This window comes from Humulus lupulus, chromosome 2, assembly GCF_963169125.1.
Source record: "Humulus lupulus chromosome 2, drHumLupu1.1, whole genome shotgun sequence".
Classification (NCBI taxonomy): domain Eukaryota; kingdom Viridiplantae; phylum Streptophyta; class Magnoliopsida; order Rosales; family Cannabaceae; genus Humulus; species Humulus lupulus.
The window spans coordinates 54,304,633-54,329,829 of NC_084794.1; the positions used below are offsets into that span (position 1 = coordinate 54,304,633).

General features: G+C 38.3%; 1 protein-coding gene across 3 annotated transcripts; it reads left to right on the plus strand.

The window, feature by feature from the left end:
- The first annotated feature begins 1,682 nt into the window (after positions 1–1,682).
- LOC133817827 (O-fucosyltransferase 27) lies at positions 1,683–25,197 on the plus strand. 3 transcript variants are annotated; one of them, XM_062250440.1, is made up of 11 exons: positions 1,683–2,152; positions 2,561–2,645; positions 3,187–3,257; positions 3,359–3,447; positions 3,536–3,779; positions 4,163–4,275; positions 4,355–4,445; positions 4,538–4,666; positions 4,959–5,509; positions 5,684–6,158; positions 6,566–6,672. In XM_062250440.1, exons 1-10 carry the CDS (start codon positions 1,961–1,963, stop codon positions 6,153–6,155), a joined length of 2,037 nt encoding a protein of 678 aa, XP_062106424.1. In that variant the 5' UTR covers positions 1,683–1,960; the 3' UTR covers positions 6,156–6,158; positions 6,566–6,672. The 3 variants fall into 3 exon arrangements, with proteins under 3 accessions (XP_062106424.1, XP_062106423.1, XP_062106422.1); XM_062250439.1 differs by lacking the exon at positions 6,566–6,672 and adding an exon at positions 24,958–25,197 and having other exon boundaries at positions 1,684–2,152; XM_062250438.1 differs by having other exon boundaries at positions 1,685–2,152; positions 5,684–6,672.

A 25,197-nucleotide genomic window follows, 5' to 3' on the forward strand; every position in this document is an offset into this window, starting at 1 on the left:
CTTATTGATTTAATTAGCTCAAAGCTGCCTCATCATTCTCTCTCTCCTCTATAAAAAAACCATCATTGTTTTTTTTAGTTTTTTTATTATTCTTTGGCATCATTATTTATTATAACATATCTGAATAACTACCATTCTAAAGCTTTTTATTTTTTATAATTTAATTGGAAACATTCTCAAAATAATCACTACTTAGGAAAAAAAATAGAAATAATAATGAAAGGCGATCTAAGTGGTTGGTTTCCTGTCACTAATTTACAATCCAAAATCCACAGTATTTATTACTTATTTATTTGCCCCAGAAAACCAAACAGTGCCTTTTTATTTTTTTTTGCATAATAAAAATATATGGTGAAGGCGAAGCTAGCTACCTGCTTATCTCTCCTTATTTTCTGAACAAAATGGTCCCACCAAAACCATTATTAACCCTTTCAAAAAATAAAATATAACAAAATACCATTATTAACCCATCTTTCCTATTTTCCATCCCCAGGGGACCCAACTTACTCTAAAAAGATCTCCATTTTTTATTTTCCAATTTTAATAAAAAGTTCCTGAATTTTTTTTTTCCCTTCAAGATCAAAAGTACCTTCTTTTATTTTTTTATTTTTAAAAATTATGCTCCAAAAAAAAAAGTTGACTTTTCCCATTAAGAATACTCACATGTGACTTGCCCTTTTCACTATTTCCTCATTAAACCATTATAGATAATTATATCATTATTATTGTTTAGAAAAACAAAAACTTAACTATTGCATTAAACTGCCTTACATATGCATTAGATTTTCCTATTGAAAAACACTATCATTCTTCCACCATAATCAATAACCACAAAACCTTTTTTCCTCACGTGCTTAAAAGTACGGAATCACGTGCCCCATTTCTTTCAGTGTTTTACTATTTTACCATTTTTGTTTTACCCAAAAAAAAATGCCAGCTAGCTAAGACTGAGGAGGCTGCACTGGTGCACACGGGTCGGATTTTCGGGTTTCGGGCTCATCGGGTTCGGGTTTTGCGGGTTTCGGGTTAAGAAAAATGGTACCGAAACCGATCCGAAATTTTCGGGTTTTTTCGGGTTCGGGTTCGGGTTCACTCGGGTTCGGGTGTAATTTCGGGTTTTCTGGGCCATTTGTGATTTTGGGCCGAAAATCACAGATTTGCAAAAATGCCATTTTTTTACACTTTTTTTTCAAAAATACCATTTTTTTTCAAATATACCATTTTTTTTAGATTTCAGGTTTGATTTTGGGTTGGGCTGAGCCTATTGGGTTTTGGGCCGAAAAGCTAAAATTTGCAAAAATACCATTTTTTACACTTTTTTTCAAAAATACCATTTTTTCGGATTTCGGGTTTGAACCCGAACCCGAGGCTAACAAATTTTCAAACCCGAACCCGACCCGACTTTTGTCGGGTTCGGGTCGGATTTCACCCGATTTTGACGGGTTTTCCCAAAAAATGGGTTTTCGGGCTGCGGGTCGGGCGGGTTTGCGGGTTTTTCGGATTTTTCGGGTCAAATGTTCACCCCTACACTGTACTCCATTTTGTTGCCATTTCAGTGGGCGGTGCTTTCCACGCGCCGAGTAGGGAGTTGGGTCAATCAAACAATAATGTCGCTCTCTCTCTCGTGTTAAGTGAGAAAAAACAGTTTCATACTTCGTAACATGTCTGAGACTCTAAGGAGGATCATCTTATAATGTGTTTAGACACAACGCTCTCTCACAAAGACACATCTTCGCACGTGCCACTCTTTCTCTTTTCTCTCTTCTTGTCTTAGTTTCTGTTTTTTCTTCTACTACTACTATACATAGCATTACTACTACTGCTGTTCTTCTCTGTTCCCTGCTTCCCTCTCTTCAGGCCCTGTTAGAGAGAGAAAGAGTGGGAAACTTTCAGAGAGAAAAAATTGCTTAGAGAGAGAGAGGGGGGAGTTGGGCTTTTGTTGTTCTACTCATTGGTCTTGATGAAAGGGGAAGCAAAGATGGTGTTTAAGTCCAAAATGAAATGGGTTGGTCTGGTTGGGCTTGTTCTCTCTGCTATTTCTCTCTTTGTTCACATCTTATTGGCTAGATTTACAGATGGGGGTATTTCAGAGTACCAGTCCACTATCACAATCTTCTCTAGACGATCCATTGGTGAAGATTTTTCCAAAACTGTGAGTTTTGACCATTCCACTCCATGAAAGATCTCTTTTTTTTTTCTTCATCTTTAAATTCTCATGTTTTTATTCATATGCTTGACTTTTTGTCCTTTCCCTCTGCTTTGGAAGCTTCCAAGGCTTTTTTGTTTCTGGGTTTTCGTTACCATGTTGATATATTATGTGGTCAAGATTTGTTTTTGCTCCAACAATGGAAAAATGTGGCGTTTTAGCCATCTGGGTTTTGAAAATATCGAATTTTAGTACTTTTTTTGGTTCGATCTTAAGAAATTATATGTGACTACTGTTGAATTCAGTACGTGGATCATACTATTTCAATAGACTCAAGTGTGTACTTTTCTTCTTGTCCCTATAGAGCATTTATTAATATCTTTTTTCTTTTGATTTCTAATGTGTGTGGTGCAGAGTCGATTGTATAAAAGGCTATGGGGACCAGTGAGGCGTCTTGAATCTTTGCACCCTGATGCTAATCCCAGAAGATACTATGCTGGTTAGATCTCACGTGTTTCTTATTGGTGACATTTGAAATAAAATTCAATTAATGATTTTTTGGAAGCTTGTGTTTGAAAATTCTTGGTTACATTATTGGTACACTCTAAAACTAATGCTAGTTAAAAAGTTTGAAGTTAAAAACTTGTTCAATGGGTTAAACTGGGGCAATAAAGATTCTAAATTTTGGACCTTTCATTTTGGGGATCTATGTATATACAATACTAACCTCTCTTATCTAAGTTTACTGGAAAGTTAGCAGTATATGGGACTTTAATTTTAAAATGACTGAATTTGGAGGTCTGCAACTTTTTTTCTCTATTGAACCTTAGAATGTTTTGGTTTTGTTAGAATGTAAAGGAAAAACCAGTGTAGGCCCACCTCCATTTAGTTTAAGCTTCAAGGATTAATGATGATTTAACATGGTATCAACTGTTTGCAATCTTATTCCATATGCTTTATTGTATAGTATACATGTTTACTTTTAAGTTACTTTTCTTAATGCAGTTTTTTTTATTTTTTTATTTTGGTATGTATAACAGATCCATCTTCACGTACAAATAGATTTATCTTTGTCAGGATACAAGGGGGTTTCCACGAGATCAGGAATGCGGTAAGAACGTCATGTTTAAATTGAATATGATTTGTATGGTCAGTGGTCACTGCTGCTTTTATGGTTTATTAATAGTTCCATACCTTTTTTGCTTCTAACAGATATCTGATGTGGTAGTCGTTGCTCGATTTCTTAACGTGACCTTAGTAATTCCTGAGATTCTATCGGCCACAAGTAGTAAAGGAATCAGGTTGCTATTTTTTGGACAATCAAATACAAAATTAAGTTTATTTTAGTGATGTTCTTCATCAATTTATCATATCCTATGTTTTATGAAGTTCTCAGTTCAAGAGTTTTGCATACCTCTACAATGAGGACCAATTCATGGCTGCATTAGCAAAAGACGTTGTAGTTGTTAAGACACTTCCTAAACATCTTAAAGGAGAAAGGAGAAAAAAGAAAATTCCAGTTTTCAAAGTGCCTTTTGCTGCTTCACCATATTATTATCAGCACCATGTTCTTCCTATGCTAAAGAAGCACCTAGTGGTTGAACTCGTTGTGTCTGAAGGTGGATGTTTGCAGGTAATGACAACTATCTTGCTGTCTATATTGGTTGGTTTCTCCCTGATAGAGATGATTCGTTTTCTTTTTCTATTTCTTTTTTAATATGAGGATGAGACATCGACCAAATTGAGCTGCATTAAAAAATAATTCTCAAATAAAACATTCAAAAACTTTTTCGGTTTTCAATGACCAAAGAAAAATGTTCATTGACAACTTCTAAGGCTTCAAAATAGAGGTCTTGCTGCGCATCCTACTTTCGTATAATCTTGTAGAGTTGCATTTCAATCTTATACTTTTGTACACATGTTAGTTTTTTTGTTTTTTGCATATCATAATGGCTAATATTATTCGTAAGTAGTTTCTTTTAATAGTGTTTTATATTTTTCCTGGATCTGCTGCAGGCTATCCTTCCACCCGAACTTGAAGAATATCAGAGGCTGAGATGCAGGGTTGCTTTTCATGCCCTTCAATTTCGGCAGGAAGTCCAGGAACTTGCAACTAAAATATTAAACAGGCATTTGACTATTCACCATAAACTCTCCTATTTTGTTGAATTCATAAATTTCACTTATTCTTATTATTTATTTACTTAGGTTGCGGGCTCCTGGACTGCCATTTATTGCATTTGATCCCGGGATGACTAGAGATGCTTTAGCATATTATGGCTGTGCTGAACTTTTCCAGGTATTTACTTCAGAACCAGAGTGGTGTTTGATGTACTCCTTAGTACTTTTCTGTAGCTGATTTCGTTCTCATGTGTTGAAATGCTTTATTAGGACGTACACACTGAGCTCATTCAGCACAGAAGAGCTTGGATGCGTAAACGTGGAATTGTTAAAGGCAATCTTAGAGTGAATTCAGCTAACAAACGTCTTAACGGTTCTTGCCCGCTAATGCCAGAAGAGGTAAGCATAGGTGACATCAAGATTTTAGTTTTATATTTGCGAGGAAAACTTGAAATAAAAGTGGTTGCATCTGTTGCCTGTCTAATTCTATACTTCTTTAGCTTATGCCTTCTAACATAATACTATTAAACGATGACATTTATGATCACAACAATGTAGTTTGTTTAGTTTACTTTATCAACAATATTTTCCCTGGAGTATCAACTAGTCCATCAACTTGGCTTTCTTATCTAGATTTGATGCCATTAAAGAAGCAATTTCTTAATAGAGAACTTTTCTTGAATGGATACAGGTTGGTATTCTTCTCCGTGCATACGGATACTCGTGGGACACTATCATATACGTTTCTGGGGGAGAAATCTTTGGGGGACAAAGGACATTAATACCTTTTCGTGGAATGTTTGAGAATGTTGTGGATAGGACTTCTCTCAGTACCCCTTGGGAAATCAGTAGGATTTATGGCCGGGAGGCCAACCTTGAAGATGGTTTTCATAAGTCTCCCCCTTCCGTGGAAGAAGAGATGAAAGTTGAAGCTTGGAAAACTGCAGGCCCACGTCCTCGACCACTTCCACCACCTCCAGCACGACCAAAATCCTATAACGTTGAAGGTTGGTGGGGTTGGGTGGCTGAGAGCGACAATGAGCCTGACAGTACGGTTATAGAATTAAGGACCAATGCTCATAAATTACTATGGGAAGCCATTGATTATGTTATATGTGTTGAAGCTGATGTATTCATCCCAGGATTCGATCGTGATGGTAAGGGCCATCCCAATTTTGCAAGCTTAGTGATGGGTCACCGGCTTTATCAATCAGCTGCATCAAAAACATACCGACCAGACAGGTAGTGTGTGCTTGAAAACATACATGGATGTTCTTGAACTAATTTAGTTTTGTATTATTTGAAGCTCAGAGATAACCCACATTGCTCTTTTAAATGCTATGATACATTTTGATCTTGAACTCTTGTAACATCATCACTATCTTATGTTTGTTAAGCTCATGGTTGATTTTGCAGAAAAAAAGTTGCTAAGCTTTTAGATGAAATTCGGGAGCATCTGTATCATGCAAATCATACTTGGTTGACCTCAGTGCGCAAGCATTTGCGAAAAACACTGGTTGATGGATTACTAGAAGCATCAAGATCATCAAAGTCAAAATCTTTCATATCTCATCCAGTCCCCGAGTGTTCTTGCTTGAGGCATGATTCTGCTGAAAAAACTACTCAAGCTTCAAGTCCTACCTCTGCCTCACAGGCCCTGGCTGCACTCGGTGTTGTTCATAGATGCCCTGTTTGGATGGACAGCGAATCGACATTGCATTCAAGAGAGAAGGAAAATGAAGAGGATTTCGACGAAGATGATTCCATATCATCTGGACTGTTTTTTGACCAGGACAGCGAAAACCAAGAAGGTGGTGGAGCTGGAGAGTTAAGCAACAAAGAAGAAGCTCAACTCGAGGATCAAGAAGAGGAGGGTGGAGAAAGATGACAGGTATGCTATATGAGTTCTATGATCATTCTTTGATTTTCCAAGATAGGATCAACTCACTCAGCTCGACCGCCTACAAGATAGTCTTACTCTAGCTATTGCAAGACAAAGTGGAAAGCTGAGTTTTCCATCTGTGTTCCGAAAACACAGTGACTCGAAACACATGCCCTTTTGCTAGGCAGCTCTATTATCATAGAAAGAAAGAAAAAACACTAGTCCATTGTAAGTAATTCAATTCAATTCCCCACCATAACCTATTTGATGTTAACTTCTTTTTGGCCCCCGAGAAAGCCTTAGATTAAGTTCCTTGTTGCCTATAATATTATCAATAGGTTTATATAAACTTTGTCAAGCAAGTGTCATACAATAATGTTCATGCTTGACACCCATGATTAAAAATAATTTGTCAGGCCAATGGTTTGGTTTGTTCATCAGAATTATGGTTCCACTCTTCATGGAAATAAATTGTCATTCTGGTTAGTAAATTCACGGCCTTCTTTGAAGGACAGTTTTGCCATTTGGTTCCTCAATTCACGTTTAATAAACTTGTTTTGTTTTGACTCATAAGCAAGCAGTTGAGTTTGACAGGCTCTCTCATTGTTTATTTTATTTATTTATTTATTTTGTCATAATAGACTGAATCACTGAGCTTCGTGATTTAAGAAAAAAAAAGTGATAACTATTATTTTGTACTACATGTGTTGTTGGTAGTAATGTGGCTCAAAATACCGCTGTGTGACTTTACTATCCTGACGGGTAAGTATTTACTAGTTCTAGTTATTGTCTAATAGTTTTTTTTAACAATTGAAAATAGGAAATTTGAGTGGCTTTCTTAAACACTATGTACCAAATAATTATCTAATAATTGAAACTATAACAAAAATGTATATATATATGTGAAAGTAATTATTTCTATTATTTTTAAGATAAGTTTTGATTTAAGATATTAAAATAAATGGAAATTACACTAAATATGTGATTTTTTTTAGACTTTGAAAAAGATAGTTTTTTTTCTTAAGTTTTTTATGGTATATTTTTTTTGTTTACATTTTTATGGGAGTTTTTTTTCTATATATTTGTAATATTTTATTTGTATACCATATTTTATTTTTTATAAAGTTTTAGTAGCTAGTTTTAAATATGTTTTGAGATTATTTTTACAATCTTAATCTATTTGTATTATTTTTTATTATTCATATTTTATAAAACATTATTTTTTTAAGAAAAAAAAACTAAGATCTTCATCACCATGCTTTTTATTTCCATCTTTTCTTCTTCTCCTCTATTTTTGCATTTATCATTTACCACTGTTAAAACAATTTTGATTTTTTTTTTGTAGTAGTAATCGTATGTCACTGTCAATTTTTTTTTTTAGTGATGTGTGGTAATTGGTTACAACTATAAAAATCAATTTTAAGTTTTAAGTGGTATTGTGGTAATTAGTTACAACTATAAAAATAATTTTGAATTTTTTTAATAATGTACCATTATCAAAATACCGACTGGATTGTATTTTTGTTGTTTACATTTCTTATGAGAGTTTTTTCCCATATATTTGTAATATTTTATTTGTATACTATATTTTATTTTTTTTTATAAAGTTTTAGTAGCTAGTTTTAATATATTTTAAGGTTATTTTTATAATTTTAATCTATTTGTATTATTTTTTTATCATTCATATTTTATAACGCATTTTTTTACATTATTTTTTGAATAAAAAAAATACAGAGACTTTAACGTCCTGGATAGTCAAGTCTGTTACACTGTGTGTTTATAAAGGTGCAAGACTCGCTAATCAAGTCATTTAGTTGGAAACGTGTTACACTAACTAAAGTAGAACTAGGTTAAAAGATTTCGGTCTCAAAAGTTTCATTTCTTATAATCAAACATTTTTACATGGGATCCCACAAGTAGTATAGTTAAAAGACAGTTTACAAAACCTCAGGATTATAATACAGTTACTAGCCACTCTAAGGCAAAACAGACAATTAAGCTTTTCTTGTCCTGTATCACTCCTCGCCCATGGCGACCGATCAACTGTTTATGTACATTCAGCCCCGAAGCTTTCCATCTCAGGACTGGTCCAGCTTGCCCTTGCCTTTACCTGTACCACATAGCACCCGTGAGCCAAGGCCCGGCAAGAAAACACAATAACAGAGCATAATCATCAAACCAACAACCAGATAACTCATACAGTATAAACATGTACTCAACAGTCTAAGCATTCATGTTATTCAAGTATTCAGCATATCAAGCATATCATTTCATTTCAATAATCAATTCACATATGATAACCAGGGTTAACGCCCTTAGGCTGCACCCTCTATTTATCCCACTAACTCCGACCCGCTTAAATCGAGCTCAGTGAATATTAAGTTGTCCTCAGCTACCAGTGGCCGAGCCGTGCCCTATGCACAAGTATTATTTACGGCACCCTTAGGTCGTTTATCACATGTCTCATGACATAATACCATCTATGACATCATACAGAAATAGAGAGCTCTTAGTCCCATCACAAATACATAACCGGGTGCAGTTTTCTTACCTTTAGATTTCGCTAGCTTTGTTCAATTCGATCCTCAAGCACGATCCCGCCTGAGCCCTAGCGTACACCTAGTCACAGTCACAAGTTAAAACCAACTTCAAATCTCAATTCCGAAACCTAGCCTCGGGACTAATCCCGAGCTCTCGGGAAGCCCTAATTCCACCAAACAGGGTGGTGGAACCGAACCCCGAGCCCCCGGGAAAAAACCCTAAGAAATAACTCAAAAACCCCTTTCTGGGAACAGGGTAGCGCTACAGCGCCCTAAGGAGAGCGCTATAGCGCTACAAGCAGAGCTAAAAAACTCTGGAACTTCAGGGCCTAGCGCTGTAGCGCCCAGTGACTAGCGCTACAGCGCTAGTCACAGCACAGCCCAGCACAAATTTTTCTCCTTCGAATTTTCTCAAGCCAAACCTTTCCAAAACTCAACCAAACCTCAACCAAACTTCAAAACAAGCCTCCCAACATCCTCAACTCATCCCACAAGTCCCAACCACAAGAAATTCAACCACATGCACCCCAAAAAACAAAAATTCACCATGGCTGAACCTAGAGCTTAAAACTCAACAGAAATCAACTGAAATCACAGAGCTTAAACCAGAGTTTCTTACCTTTGATGGATGAGCTCAACCTAGGTTATCTTCCACACTTGCTTAGCCTTCACCTTCTCAAAGCTTCAGCCTCAATTCTCTAGAATTCCCACCAAAACTCAGCTCAAAATCCATATTAATACTAAGAACCAAAAACTGAGTTACAACCTCAAGACCTTACCTCAAATGATGAGTAACCTCTGCCAATTCCTCAAGAAAAATCAAGGATCCGAGCCTCAATCTCCTGTCCAAAATCTCTCTGAGTTTTAGCTCCAAGAGACTTCAAGAACTAGTGATGAGAAGCCTAAACCGAGAGAGAGAAACGAGTCTCCCACTTTTCCTTCTTTCATTTTTCCTACTACTTTTCTTTTCAGCTTCCTTTGGTTCCTAAACTTTCCACTAAGTGTATAAAGGCAGACTAGTGCTTATCCCTAGTTTTTAAACAAAATGACCCATTTTCCCTCCCATAATTCCTAAGCCTTTAAATCAACCTAGGGGCATTTTGGTATTTTGCTTCCAATCCTCGCTAACTCCTCGAATGTCTCTAATACTTTCCGCTTACTTCCCGACGCCTAAATAATCACCAATTATATTCCTCAATATCAAAATAGACTCCAATATATTCTCTAAATTCCCAGAAATACCCTAGGCTCGACCCGAGCCGGGTATAAATTCCCGCCGTGACTTTTTTCGTTGAACCGCTCACTAAGATCGCCTCGAGTCACAGATTACAAATATATCCACATAATAATGTAGTCTCAACAATTTATTACAATTATTTACATTTATGCCATCAACGGACTAAAATTATGAATATGCCATTCTAACCTAGTCAGGGCCTACATGCATACTAATACACATAGTCATGCATCACAGATATTCAAATAATCATATAACATGCTTTTTAATTATTAAATCACATATAATCCAGTTATGCCCACCCGACACACTAATCAAGGCCCTTAAGCCTTATTAGTAAATTTGGGTCGTTACAACTATCCCCTCCTAATGAGAATTTCGTCCTCGAAATTTACCTGAATAATTCGAGACACTGATCCCGCATCGCAGACTCAAGCTCCTAGGTCACCTCCTTGACCCTACTATTCCTCCACAACACTTTAACAAGAGGAATCGTCTTATTCCGTAGTACTTTGTCCTTCCGATCCAAGATCTGGACCGGTTGCTCCTCATAGGCTAAATCTGTTTGTAATTCCAAGTCTTCATACCTTAACACATGTGTCACATCTGAGATGTACTTCCAGAGCATAGAAACATGAAATACGTCATGAACTCCCGACAACGATGGTGGCAAGGCTAATCTGTAAGCCACCTGACCGATCCTTTCCAGAATCTCAAAAGGTCTGATTAACCTAGGGCTTAGCTTGCCCTTCTTACCGAACCTCCTCACCCCTCGCAATGGTGAAACTCGGAGAAATACGTGGTCCCCAACCTGGAACTCCACGTCCCTATGCCTGGGATCAGTGTAGCTTTTCTGTCTGCTCTGTGAGGCGAGCATCCTAGCTCGGATCTTCTCTATAGCTTCACTTGTCCTCTGAACCACATCTGGCCCTAAATACTTCCTCTCACCCATCTCATCCCAATGAATGGGTGATCTACACTTCCTTCCATCTAACATCGCGTAGGGAGCCACTCCAATCGTTGATTGGTAACTATTGTTATATGAAAATTGAATCAACGGGAGATACTTACTCCATGATCCCTCAAAGTCGATCACACACGCTCTGAGCATATCCTCCAACACCTGAATCGTCCTCTCAGACTATCCATCAATCTGAGGATGAAAGGTTGTGCTGAACTTCAATTGAGTCCCCATAGTCTTCTGCAAAATACCCCAAAACTTGGAGGTAAAGATAAGATCCTGGTCTGACACTATAGACTTAGGAACCCCATGGAGACGTACGATCTCCCTCACATACAACTCTGCATACTGATCCACAGTATATGTCGACCTCACTGGAAGAAAATGGGCTGACTTGGTGTATCTATCCACTATCAACCACACCGAGTCATGAAGCCCTACTGTTTTGGGTAAACCTCCCACAAAATCCATCGTAATATCCTCCCATTTCCACTCGAGAATACCCAAAGGATGAAGCAACCCTGCCGGTCGCTGATGCTCAGCTTTCACCTGCTGACAGGTTAAACATCTGGCTACGTACTCCACCAAATCCTTCTTCATCCCGGGCCACCAATATAATGTCCGTAGATCCTAGTACATCTTCGTGGTACCCGGATGAAGTGAGTACGATGTCATATGTGACTCATCCAATATCTCTCGTCTGATCCCCTCATCATTCGGAACACAAATCCGTCCTTGATATCGAAGCAAACCAATCTCAGAAATAGAATAGTCCTTAGCTACTCTTGCTAAGACATTTTCTCTAACCTCTTGTAACTGAGCGTCTACCAATTGCCCTTCTCTAATCCGCTCTAGCAGGGTCAACTGCAAGAGTAATATTGGCCCTACTGGCCTACTACCAATTCTATCCCCGCTCTGACCATTTCAGCAGCTAACTCTCTCGAGCTCCGGGTGGAACTATATAACTGACTTGGGCCTCTCCGACTCAATGCATCCGCCACTACATTGGCTTTCCCCGAATGGTCAAGAATATCACAATCGTAGTCTTTCACCAACTCTAGCCAACATCTTTGTCTCATGTTCAGGTCCTTCTGTGTAAAGAAATACTTCAAACTCTTGTGGTCAGTGTATACCTCACACTTCTCCCCATACAGATAATGTCGCCAAATCTTCAGTGCAAATATCACTGCTGCTAGCTCTAAATCATGGGTAGGATACCGTTGCTCATACTCCTTCAGCTGTCGTGAGGCATAAGCTATGACCTTCTCATTATGCATCAACACACAACCTAAACCCAATCTCGATGCATCGCAGTAGACAACAAACTTCCCTTCCCCCGAAGGAAGATTTAACACAGGCGTAGTAATAAGTTGTCGCTTTATTTCTTGGAAATTGTCCTCACACTTGTCTAACCAGATAAATTTCAAATTCTTCTGTGTCAATTTTGTCATTGGTGCCACTATCTTCGAGAAGCCTTCCACAAATCATCTATAATAACCCACTAGACCAAGAAAACTACGCACCTCCGAGGCGTTCCCTAGCCTCGGCCAATCCCTAACTGCCTCTACCTTAGATGGGTCCACCTTAATCACATCTGCACCCACAATATGTCCAAGGAATGTCACTTCTGGTAACCAAAGTTCACATTTCTTAAACTTGGCGTACAACTGATGCTCCCTCAATCTCTACAGAACCCGTCGACGATGAAGCTCGTGCTCTGCATCTGAACTGGAGTACACTAAGATGTCGTCGATGAAGACAATAACGAATTGATCCAGAAATTCTTTGAACACCCTGTTCATTAAGTCCATAAAGGCTGCTGGGGCATTGGTCAAACCAAACGACATGACCAAAAACTCATAGTGCCTGTACCTCGTTCGGAAGGCCGTCTTCAGTATGTCCTCGTCCTTGATCCTCAGCTGGTGATAACCAGATCGAAGATCAATTTTCGAGAACACCGTCTTATCCTGCAACTGATCGAACAAGTCGTCAATCCTTGGTAGGGGATACTTATTCTTGATAGTTAACTTGTTCAATTCCCGGTAGTCTATACACATTCTCAAAGTCCCGTCCTTTTTTCACAAACAAAACTGGAGCACCCCATGGTGAGTAACTAGGCCTAATGAACCCCAAATCCAGAAGCTCCTGCAACTATATCTTCAATTCTTTTAGCCGGTGCCATCCTATACGGTGCCCTCGACACTGGCTCTGTTCCTGGCGCTAACTCAATGACAAATTGAATCTCCCTACGCGGCAGCAACCCAGGTAAGTCCTCAGGAAACACATCCAAGAACTTGCAAACCAATTTGGTCTCCTCCGGTCTTGTTGGCGAAACCCTAGTGATATCCACCACACTAGCCAGAAAACCTATACACCCTCCCTGTAATAGGTCCCTAGCTCTCAACGCTGAAATCCTGGGTATACGGGGTCCATGCATCGCTCCCACAAAGACAAAGGGATCCTCTCCCTCCGGCTCAAAGGTCACCATCTTCTTCCTGCAGTCAATAGTAGATCCATATCTAACCAACCAATCCATACCTAAGATCATATCAAAGTCTTCCATACTGAACTCAATCAAGTCTACTGACAACTCTCTACCATCAACTATCACTGGCAGTGCTCTAATCCACCTCCTAGATACTACCAGTTCCCCTGTAGGCAAAATAGTCCCAAACCCTGAAGTGCAATACTCACTAGGTCTACACAGTCTATCAACCACCTTACTAGAAACAAACGAATGTGTAGCACCAGAGTCTATCAATACAGTAAAAGGAGAGCCAACGCTAGAAAGATGACTTGTCACTACCGCGGGACTAGCCTCGGCCTCCCCTGCGTCAGGGTGAACACTCGAGCTGGAGTCAAGCTGTCCACTTTCCCCGCATCTCCCTTCTTCACTGTCGGGCAGTCTTTCCTGAGGTGTCCCTCCGCCCCACACACGTAACAGGCCTTAGCCCGGCACTCGTCCGGATGGCGTCTTCTGCACCTCGTGCACTCAGGATAAGTCCTCCATGAATCATCGCCTCCCTGGCGGCCACCCTGAGTACTCCGACCTCTCCTATCAGGACCAGGAGCGGTCGATGCATCAGGGGTCTTCCTCTTTAAATCACTGGGGCCTCCGCCCCTACCAAAACCAGAATATGGAGGCACCGCCCTGCGGCCCTCCCGTCTTGCTGCACTATCCCTCCATATCTTATTCTCCGCCTCCTCAGCAGTAAGAGCCTTCTCTACAGCCTGGGCATAAGTTGTCCCTCCAGGAACTGTTGTAATCCTCACATCTCGGGCTATCATAGCATTAAGCCCTCTAATAAATCTATCATGCCTAGCTGCATCAGTAGGCACAAGATCTGGTGCGAACTTCACAAGTCTGTCAAATTTCAGGGCATATTCTGTAATTGTCATACTGCCCTGTACTAGCCCCATGAACTCATTTACTTTCGCTGCCCTGATAGCAACATTATAGTACTTCTGACTGAATAAGTCCTTGAATCCTTCCCAAGTCAAAGTAGTAACATCTCTGGTCTGTCATGCCACTTCCCACCAGATTCGGGCATCCTCTCTCAGCATATATGTGGCACAGGCCACTTTGTCTTGTCCCTGTACCCTCATAAAATCCAAGATGATAGTAATCATAGTCATCCACTGTTCAGCCTTCAATGGATCAGGTCCTCCCTCAAAGATCGAGGGCTACTGTTTCCTGAACCGCTAGTACAACGACTCCCATTTGTTCCCAACCTTTACTGGCTGTACAACTGGTACTACTGCAGGTGGCACAATAGGGCCAACACTCTCTGATGGAGCCTGCTGTCGTAGAATTTGAATATGTTCATCCTGGCTCTGTAGCTGTGCTTGCATCTCCGCCATAAGCTGCTGCCAGTTCTCAGGGACTGGCGGAGGGGTTTGGCCCTGGTCATCATCCCTAGTCTCAGACTCGGTGCTGGCTAGTCGTGTAGATTTTCTTGGACGCATAATTATCCAAGTCAATCTGCAATCAACGACTCGGCAGTCAGACTATGATGACAGGGTAATAATCATTCCATGATCCACCATTAGAACCCCAAACATTCACAAACAATCAAAATATAATAGTTCATCCAATTATCCAAATATTTTCATTCACATGCATAGAAATGCTGATAAGCATGCCTCAATATCATCATGCAATAGTCAAGGGCCAGGCCCTATGAGTATCTCATGTTTCCTATTAATCAAACAGATATCAACAGTCATATTCCATTCTATTCATTTAAGCATATAATCATGTATACACAATTACCAAACCCTGAGTCGAGCTTGTCTTTCGCGGCGAATGTACATGTCTAGCCAGTCTTCAGGAACCCTTAAACCTAGGACGCTCTGATACTGTAACACCCCAACTCCAGGGACCGTTACGGTGTGCCTTGTAAACAGTGCTAAACTTGCTAATCGAGTCATTTGGCCAAAATCGTGAACTAAGTATGATTAGCGGTTTAGGGATTAAATTTTTTGGATAAGATGTAACATTTCACTAGAATGTTTAATATATACATTAGGATCCCAAAAATATAATTTCAGAGTCTATTACAGAAAACTATTTACAACATGTCGTTCTATGCGGCAAAACAGGGTTTAACCCTAGTTCCACTTTAAACCTCGGTCGTGGAGGACGAGCAGGTGCATATGTACACGTCATCACCTAAGCTCTCCAACTCAAGGATGGTCCAGCTTTCTCTTGTCTTACCTGCACCACAAAGCACCTGTGAGCCGAAACCCAGCAAGAAAACACAATATAACATGATGTAATATCAACAATGATCATAATAATCATCCAGGACTCTTAGTCCCAAAATAAGTAGGTGACAGTAGCAAAAGTCACAAAAGTGGGTACAACCCCTTTTTGCCATGTGACGATAGGGTCACCAGGGCTTAACTGATAGGTTATCCTTTCATAAGTTCAATCACGATAGGTGTATGGTGAATGGTCACCAACATAACCTTCCTCATAACCATAGAGTCATAACCTGGAGACAACACTCTTTTGTTATGTGACGGTAGGGTCACCAGAGCTCGACAAATGGGTGAGCATCTCACTAGCTTCAACAGGATAGGTGCTTGGTGATTGGTCACCAACATAACCTTCCTCCTGACTCTAAAGTCGTAACTATGGAACAGCGTTCCCTAGCCATGTGACAGACAGTCACCGGGGTCATATGCCCTGGCTCTGAACATCTGGTCTTAGACCAGGCAAGCGCTTATAGGTTCATCGAATTTAGGGTCGGTCCAGCATTAATGTCATAGAGCCATTCAATGCAAGTTCATCGACTTTAGGGTCGGTCCAGCATTAATGCCATAGATCCATTCAATGCAAGTTCATCGACTTTAGGGTCGGTCCAGCATTAATGCCATAGAGCCATTCAATGCTGATATCGATTAGATCTAATCTTCATTTGGCCCGACGTTCATGACGCTATGCCATTTCTAACTCTTAGGTCAGTGTCCCTGACTAGTCAGTGCCATACACAAGTAAGCCATGGCACCAAACATATATCACATGTTCAATATCCATAAACAAGGTATTCAGCATGCTCACTAAACAAGTACTAGTACAATTAGGATCATGCATAATCACAGAGATTCAAGCTCTGAACGATATCATACCCAGTAGGCAAAGCATGTCCTAATCACATGTTTCTCATGCATCAATGATAGCCATGCATGTCACGTTTAATAATCAACCAACATGCATCAATAATAGCCATGCATGTCACATATACACAGGGTGCAGTTCTCTTACCTCAGAGTCGAGCTAGAATGACTAAAAGAACGACCCTTGAGAACGATCAACTTTTAGTCCTTTAGCGGTCACCTAGTCATAACCAAATATAGGATACCATCAATAAAAATGATCAACATAGGTTCCCAAACCAATATCTAGCCTCTGGATCATCAATCCACACTTAACCGGGTAGTAGGATCGACCCCGAGGCCTATGGCTAGCATCTCCAAGTCAAAAACTCACTTTTGGCCAAAAATGCCTTGATGGGCCGCGGCTCACCATAGCCATGCCGCAACTCACCCTCAGACAGAAGCATAATTCTTCCCAGAAACACACTCAGGCCGCGGCACATTACGCAAACCAGCAAGCCGCCAGCTTGCTTCCCCTGCGTTTCTCCTCGAAACTAAACCTTCAAACCAGTCCCAAACCTCAACCTAACACCCAATTCAACCACTAAACATTATCAACAACTCACACACATCAAAACCCAAGTTAAACATCAACTAAACTTCCATTAATTCAAACTATTTACCAAGAAATCACAAGCTGAAAGTTTAAAGCCAAAAAAGAGTATACCATGAAACTAATGGCTGGAACTTACCTCAAACTTGATTTTGAATCCCCTTTAATGGCTGAATCAAGTTCCTAAGCTCCCATCTTTGATCCCCTAGCTTAACTCCTCAATTTGGGCTCTCAAAATTCAAAGAAAAGCAAAGGGGAAAACATGTACGAGAGAGAAGAAGAAGATGAGGATGGGGCTCTGTTTTTGGTTATGTTTTCCACAGCCTACTAACCCTCATATAAGTCCAAGCTAAATGACCTAAATGCCCCTAGGTCATTTAAGGTTCCTAAAGCCACCCCAAGGGCAAAACCGTCCTTTCCCGCCTATCTCGTTAATTATAATTAACGCTCTCCAATTCCCGCTATTCTCAATAATCTCAAATACCAATAAATCATATCCCATTACCCTTTTGTTCCCGGTAATGTTCTAGTCATCAAAATGACCCCGAGACTCACCCCGAGCTCCGAACTTAAACCCGTTATGACTAGACCGAACACTTACATCTCATGATCGTCTCATGCCGAATAGCTCGAACCAATCCACCTTATAATGTGGCTATATTAATTAATCACAACCATGCACCCAAAATACACAATTACGCCCGCAGCGGCCAAATTACCAAAATACCCTTATAATCATAAAAACACCTATATGCATGCATTTACCATCATATAATAATATAATTCATATGAACATGCATATGATCATTAAATAGTATCATAATTCAATTATGGCCCTCCCGGCCTCCTAATCAAGGGTCTAACCCTTATTAGGAAATTCGAGGCATTACAGATACCAAGTTGTAACGCTCTTGATAGCCAAGACCGTTACACTGTGTGTTTATAAAGGTGCAAGACTCGCTAATCAAGTCATTTAGTTGGAAACGTGTTAAAGTGGAACTAGGGTTAAAAGATTTCGGTCTCAAAAGTTTCATTTCTTATAATCAAACATTTTTACATGGGATCCCACAAGTAGTAAAGTTAAAAGACAGTTTACATAACCTCAGGATTAGAATACAGTTACTAGCCACTCTAAGGCAAAACAGACAATTAAGCTTTTCTTGTCCTGTATCACTCCTCGGCCATGGCGACCGATCAGCTGTTTATGTACATTCAGCCCCGAAGCTCTCCATCTCAGGATTGATCCAACTTGCCCTTGCCTTTACCTGTACCACATAGTACCCGTGAGCCAAGGCCCAGCAAGAAAACACAATAACAGAGCATAATCATCAAACTAACAACCAGATAACTCATACAGTATAAACATGTACTCAACAGTCTAAGCATTCATGTTATTCAAGTATTCAGCATATCAAGCATATCATTTCATTTCAATAATCAATTCACATATGATAACCAGGGTTAACGCCCTTAGGCCGGACCCTCTATTTATCCCACTGACTCCGGCCCGCTTAAACCGAGCTCAGTGAATATTAAGTTGTCATCAGCTACCAGTGGTCGAGCCGCGCCCTATGCGCAAGTATTATTTACGACACCCTTAGGCCTTTTATCACATGTCCCATGGCATAATACCATCTATGACATCATACAGATATAGGAAGCTCTTAGTCCCATCACAAATACATAACCGGGTGCAGTTTTCTTACCTTTAGATTTTGCTAGCTTTGTTCAATTCGATCCTCAAGCATGACCCCGTCTGAGCCCTAGCGTACACCTAGTCACGGTCACAAGTCAAAACCAACTTCAAATCTCAATTCCAAAACCTAGTCTCAGGATGCCCTAATTCCACCAAACGGGGTGGTGGAACCAAACCCCGAGCCCTCGGACAAAAACCCTAAGAAATAACTCAAAAACCCCTCTCTGGGAACAGGGTCGCGCTACAGCGCCCTAAGGAGAGCGCTATAGCGCTACAAGCAGAGCTAAAAAACTCTGAAACTTCAGGGCCTAGCGCTGTAGCACCCAGTGACTAGCGCTACAACGCTAGTCACAGCACAGCCCAGCACAGATTTTTCTCCTTCGAATTTTCCCAAGCCAAACATTTCCAAAACCCAACCAAACTTCAAAACAAGCCTCCCAACATCCTCAACTCATCCCACAAGTCCCAACCACAAGAAATTCAACCACATGCACCCCAAAACACAAAATTCACCATGGCTGAACCTAGAGCTCAAAACTCAACACAAATTAACTGAAATCACAGAGTTTAAACCAGAGTTTCTTACCTTTGATGGATGAGCTCAACCTAGGTTATCTTCCACATTTGCTTAGGCTTCACCTCCTCAAAGCTTCAGCCTCAATTCTCTAGAATTCCCACCAAAACTCAGCTCAAAATCCATATTAATACTAAGAACCAGAAACTGAGTTACAACCTCAAGACCTTACCTCAAATGATGAGTAACCTCTGCCAATTCCTCAAGACAAAGCAAGGATCCTAGCCTCAAGCTCCTGCCCAAACTTTCTCTGAGTTTTAGCTCCAAGAGACCTCAAGAATTGGTGATGAGAAGCCTAAATCGAGAGAGAGAAAATAGTCTCCCACTTTTCCTTCTTTCCTTTTTCCTTCGACTTTTCTTTTCAGCTTCCTTTGGTTCCTAAACTTTCCACTAAGTGTATAAAGGCAGAGTAGTGCTTATCCCTGGTTTTTAAACAAAATGACCCATTTGCCCTCCCATAATTCCTAAGCCTTTAAATCAACCTGGGGGCTTCCAATCCCCGCTAACTCCTCGAATGTCTCTAATATTTTCCGCTTACTTCCCGACGCCTAACTAATCACCAATTATATTCCTCAATATCAAAATAGACTCCAATATATTCTCTAAATTCCCAGAAATACCCCAAGCTCGACCCGAGCTGGGTATAAATTCCCGCCGTGACTTTTTTCGCTGAACTGCTCACTAGGATTGAACTGCTCACTAGGATTGCCTCGAGTCACAGATTACAAATATATCCACATAATAATGTGGTCTCAACAATTTATTACAATTATTTACATTTATGCCCTCAACGGGCTAAAATTACGAATATGCCTTTCTAACCTAGTCAGGGCCTACATGCACACTAATAAACATAGTCATGCATCACAGATATTCAAATAATCATATAACATGCTTTTTAATCATTAAATCACATATAATCCAGTTATGCCCTCCCGGCACACTAATCAAGGCCCTTACGCCTTATTCGTAAATTTGGGTCGTTACAGAGACCTTCATCACCATGTTTTTTATTTCCATTTTTTCTACTTTTCTTCCATGTTTTATCTTCTTCAATCAACATTTTCTCTGCAGTAACCAATTACCACTATCAAAACAATTTTGATTTTTTTTTTGTGTTAGTAATCGTATGCCACTGTCAATTTTTTTTAGTGATGTGTGGTAATTGGTTACAACTATAAAAATCAGTTTTATTTTTTAAGTGGTGTTGTAGTAACTGGTTACAACTATAAAAATAATTTTGAATTTCTTAGTAATGTACCACTATCAAAATACCAACTGGATTGTAATTGGTTACTTAGTGAGATTTGAAAAAAATGATGTGAGAAAAATAAACTAAATTGATCGTGAAGGTAACTGATGACAGTTAGATCTGAAAAAAAAAGAATTAGTTGCGATGGTAAACAGTTACTTAGCCAGACCTGGAAACAAATATGATCAAAACAAAAAATCTAAACTTATCATAATCATAACCCCTAAACTTGATTTTGGTCAAAGTTTTTTCAACTATAATCACAAATATTTCCACAAACTAACCATTCATAACAAATCACAATTATTCTACTTAATAATTGTGTTGTCATATTCAATTTTTTCTTTATCAAAATTGGGTTTAGAGTTATATTTAAACCATTTTACAAAATACATAGTCCAAAAAGTAATTTTTCTAAACACATGGTCCAAGAAAATATAAACTATTTTCTTAATAAATGAATAATTTATATATATTTTTAATATTTTTACTGTATTTGTTTTTTTAATACGTTGTCGGATTTTAAAAATATGATTTTCAAGTTATTTTAATTTTTAAAAAAATATAATTTTCCTCTCATCTATCACATATCTCTTCTATATAAAAAGTGTGCAGATAACAGAAATTATTGATTTTAACAGTTTGTTTTGTTTTGTTAACTTTAATGAAATGTTCTAAATATTTCACGGAATATACTTTTAAAACTAATTAAAAATAAATATGTATTAATTATATTCATATAAATTCAAATTCAAATTTAATTTCAAATTCAAATGTTATAAAATATCAATATTATTATAATATATAATGCAATACTATATATTTAATAATTATATTAATATAAAGTTAAATGTTATAAAATATTATTATGATAATAATATATAGTGCGAATTTTTTTACTAATTATATTAATATGAATTCAAATATTATAACATATTATTATAATAATATTTAATACAATACTAGATATTTAATACCTATATTAATATACATTTAAATATTATAAAATATCATTATAATAATAATATATAATACATAATCTTAATTTTTATTAAAAAACTTATCATTTATATTTAAAATGGTTATCATATTATATATATATATAATCATAAACAATGTTTTTGTTTAATTTTTCATGGTTATGTTATTCTTTTATATATAATATTGTTTATTTATTTAAAATTTATATGACAATGATACAAATTTATTAAATATAATTAATGGATTCTATAAATAAAACTAAGAAAACTTGCATTGCACGTTGCTTGTAATATATATAAAAAATTGAAATATATATAAAAGAAATAAAAATGTAACAAATGTTTTATTTTTTTTATAATAATATAATGTTAAATTAAATAAAAGTGACAAAATGAGTTTGTCACATTTTGTAGCATAGTTTGAGAGTTAAAAATAAGTGGGACAAATGTGCGTATCCAAATTTGTAACATACTTTTGGGAATTACACATCTTACAAAAGTAGTAACCATTTGTAACTTCCAAAATGATCACCTATTAATGTGTAAAATGAGAGTTACACATTTCTAAATTTGAATTTCATGAGCTATTATGTTGAATAGTTGTTGGATATATGTTTTTAACTCATAAATATGTAAATGGAGGTTACAAAACATGTCAGAAAGATTTGAGACGAAATGCACAAAACTATGACTCTCAATTCCACAAAAGATTTGAGCTAGTCATTGTGTGTCGCGACGCCCAAGTGTGCTGCCAGCCAGTCAAACAATTTCATGCATTTTGAATGTTGCAAACCTTTTGGTAACTCTCAATTCCTCTTTTTAATTCCATAAACACCCAATTTAACATTGGTAACAACCAAGGGGTTGGTTGAGTTTGAAATTTAAATACTTTCTCAAAACTCTATAAATAGAAGCTTAGTGCTCACATGTAAGATATACCATTTCTATCCACTAGAGCACTTGGCTAGAAATTGACCAAAATGATTGATAATTCCATAGAGGTATTTCCATTTTGAGAGTTTCCTTAGTGCTTAGAAAATACAGGAAAATAAGGTTTTGGACAAAGGTCTTAAACCTTGTTCATGTTGGTGATCCCCACTACTATACACTTAATGTTCTGTGAGTGTAATACTGTTCTTATTTTATTATCTGTTCTTCTTTTCTTCTTAGTTATTATTTCCTTTTTTCTAGTCTCTATATTTACTATTATTATTTTATTTTGAGTTGTATCCTTTTTTTCTTTCTTTTCTATATATCATCTTTTCTTCTTATTTACTTGTATCTTTTGCAATATGGTTGTAATTTTATTTAATCAATCACCTTATTCCTTGTATTCACTTGTCTAGAGTTGTATTTTGGTTTTCATCATTTCCATTGAATTATATATTTCTCTAACAACAAACACATATATATCTCTTTATAAAATAATAATGTAATATACATGCTGGAAAACAAAACTACCATTTTCTAGTTATGAATAGGCAATTGGACCAATGGGTTGGGGATGTTTATTTACTTTTTCCAATATGTTATTATATGTTGTTCCAGTTTTATTGTTTTTGATGTTGAAACTAATTTTCTTTATCCATTAGTGTAACGTCCCAAATATGCTAATAAGGCTTAGCGCCTTGATTAACGTGCTAGGAGGGTAAAAATTGATTTAATTATGTTATTATGTGGATTAAATGATTATGTGATTAGGAATGCATGTTTAGGTGTATTAAATATGCATGTGGACCCATTTTGGTTAGTAGGGCATATTTGTAATTTTTCCCCGTTGAGGGCATAAATGTAAATTATATGTGTATTGTGCTTGAGACCACAAGATTATGGAGATTTATTTGTGATGTGTGATCCGAGACGGTCCTAGGGAGCGGAATAGCGAAATAGTCACAACGGGGTCGAATACCCGGCTCAGGGTGAGCCTAGGGGTATTTTGGGGATATAGTACGTGTTTGGGATTGTCGGGTAACGGGTAGTAATTCAGCGATTGTTTGAGTATGTCGGGATTAAATGAGGAATTATAGGAATACTCGAGGAATTAGCGGGATAAGGTAAATGAAGGGATTGCCCTTGGTGGCATTAAATGACTAAGGATTTACTTAGGGGCGTTTTGGTCTTTTTTAGTGGATAGACTTGAGTGAGATACTAGAACTAATCAGAAAGAAAACACACTCCCTTAAGTTTATCTCTCTCTCTCTCTCACTCAAAGACTAAGGAGAATTCTTGCTGAAATTCAATGGAGAAGGATTGGAATTTAAGGGAAATTGAAGCCTGAAGTAGTTGAGATTTAGCTCAGGGTTTGATCATCAATTGAGGTAAGGTTATTTTTGTGTTTCTCTTGGTAGCTACTGCTGATTTTACTGAGTTTTCTATTGTGGTTTAGAGGTTTTATGGGGTTGAACTTTAGGATATCATTTCTAAGTTTTGATGAGTATGTGGGATGAGTTTTGGGGTATCTATGCGAGTTATGCTGCTTTGATACGAATTGTAGACTGAATTATGGGTCTAGGCTCTGATTTGGATGAATTTTAGAGAGAATGGCTCGTAGAAATGTACGGGAATTTTTGGGTTTTAGGCTTGAATCGCAGCCCTGTTCTTCAGGCGTCGCAGCTCGTGTGTGCGAAGAGGCCTGGGAAGCCTCTAATTTTGCCCAGGCATCGCGACGCAGGCAGGGCGCACCGCGGCCCGTGTTCCCCAAATGAGAGAGCCAAAGCTCTCTGACTTGCAGCGAGTCGTGAAGGAAAATGGCCAATATTGGGTTTTAAGCTCGGGAACCCAAATGCTTGGACTCGGGAAGGATTCTACCACCCGGTTTAATAGAATTCGAGGTTCCGAAGGCTAGTATTTTAATCCGAAGTTCTTATTTGGTTAGGGAGTGATGGATGTCTATTTACTGATGCGTTGTAACTAGGTTTTACGTCAAGGCTCGGATTTAGGGGATCATGCTCGAGATCGCATTAATCAATCAGCTTGGGACACATGTAAGAAAACTGTTTGTACCCGTAGAGTAGGGCATGGCCCTATTATTTGTGTTTAATGTGTGTGTGTGTGTGTGTGAATACCTGTAAATGTTATGCTATGTTGTGCATGATTATAAATGAATGACGAAGGCCGGGATCGGCATTAAGCATGCTGAATGCAGGCCACTAGGGCGAGACCCTCTAAGGGTGTTGTATTCACCCGCCGATGATGACCGTGAACCCAGTGCCTGGTAAAGCACCTGGGTCGGCATAGGCCGCTATGTGTTTAATTTGCTATTTGTTTAAGTTGTTTACTACTAGATTGAATTGTGACATGTTATGTGTTGAGTTTTCTTGCTAGGACTCGGCTTACGGGTGCTTTATGGTGCAGGTAAGGGCAAGGGAAATGTCGACCAACCATGAGTTGGAGGGCGTGGAGCAGCGTGTACATGTTCGGCCTACCCAGCTGTCACAGCCGGGGTTTTGTTTAGGGATATTTTGTAAATGGTTGGTTTTGTCGCCTAAGTCGACTGTACTTTAACTTTTGAGTTGTAACACATTTTTGAAACAATATTTTAGGATCCAAATGTATAACTTTTACGACTTTAATGAATGCCCAAATATTTTATAA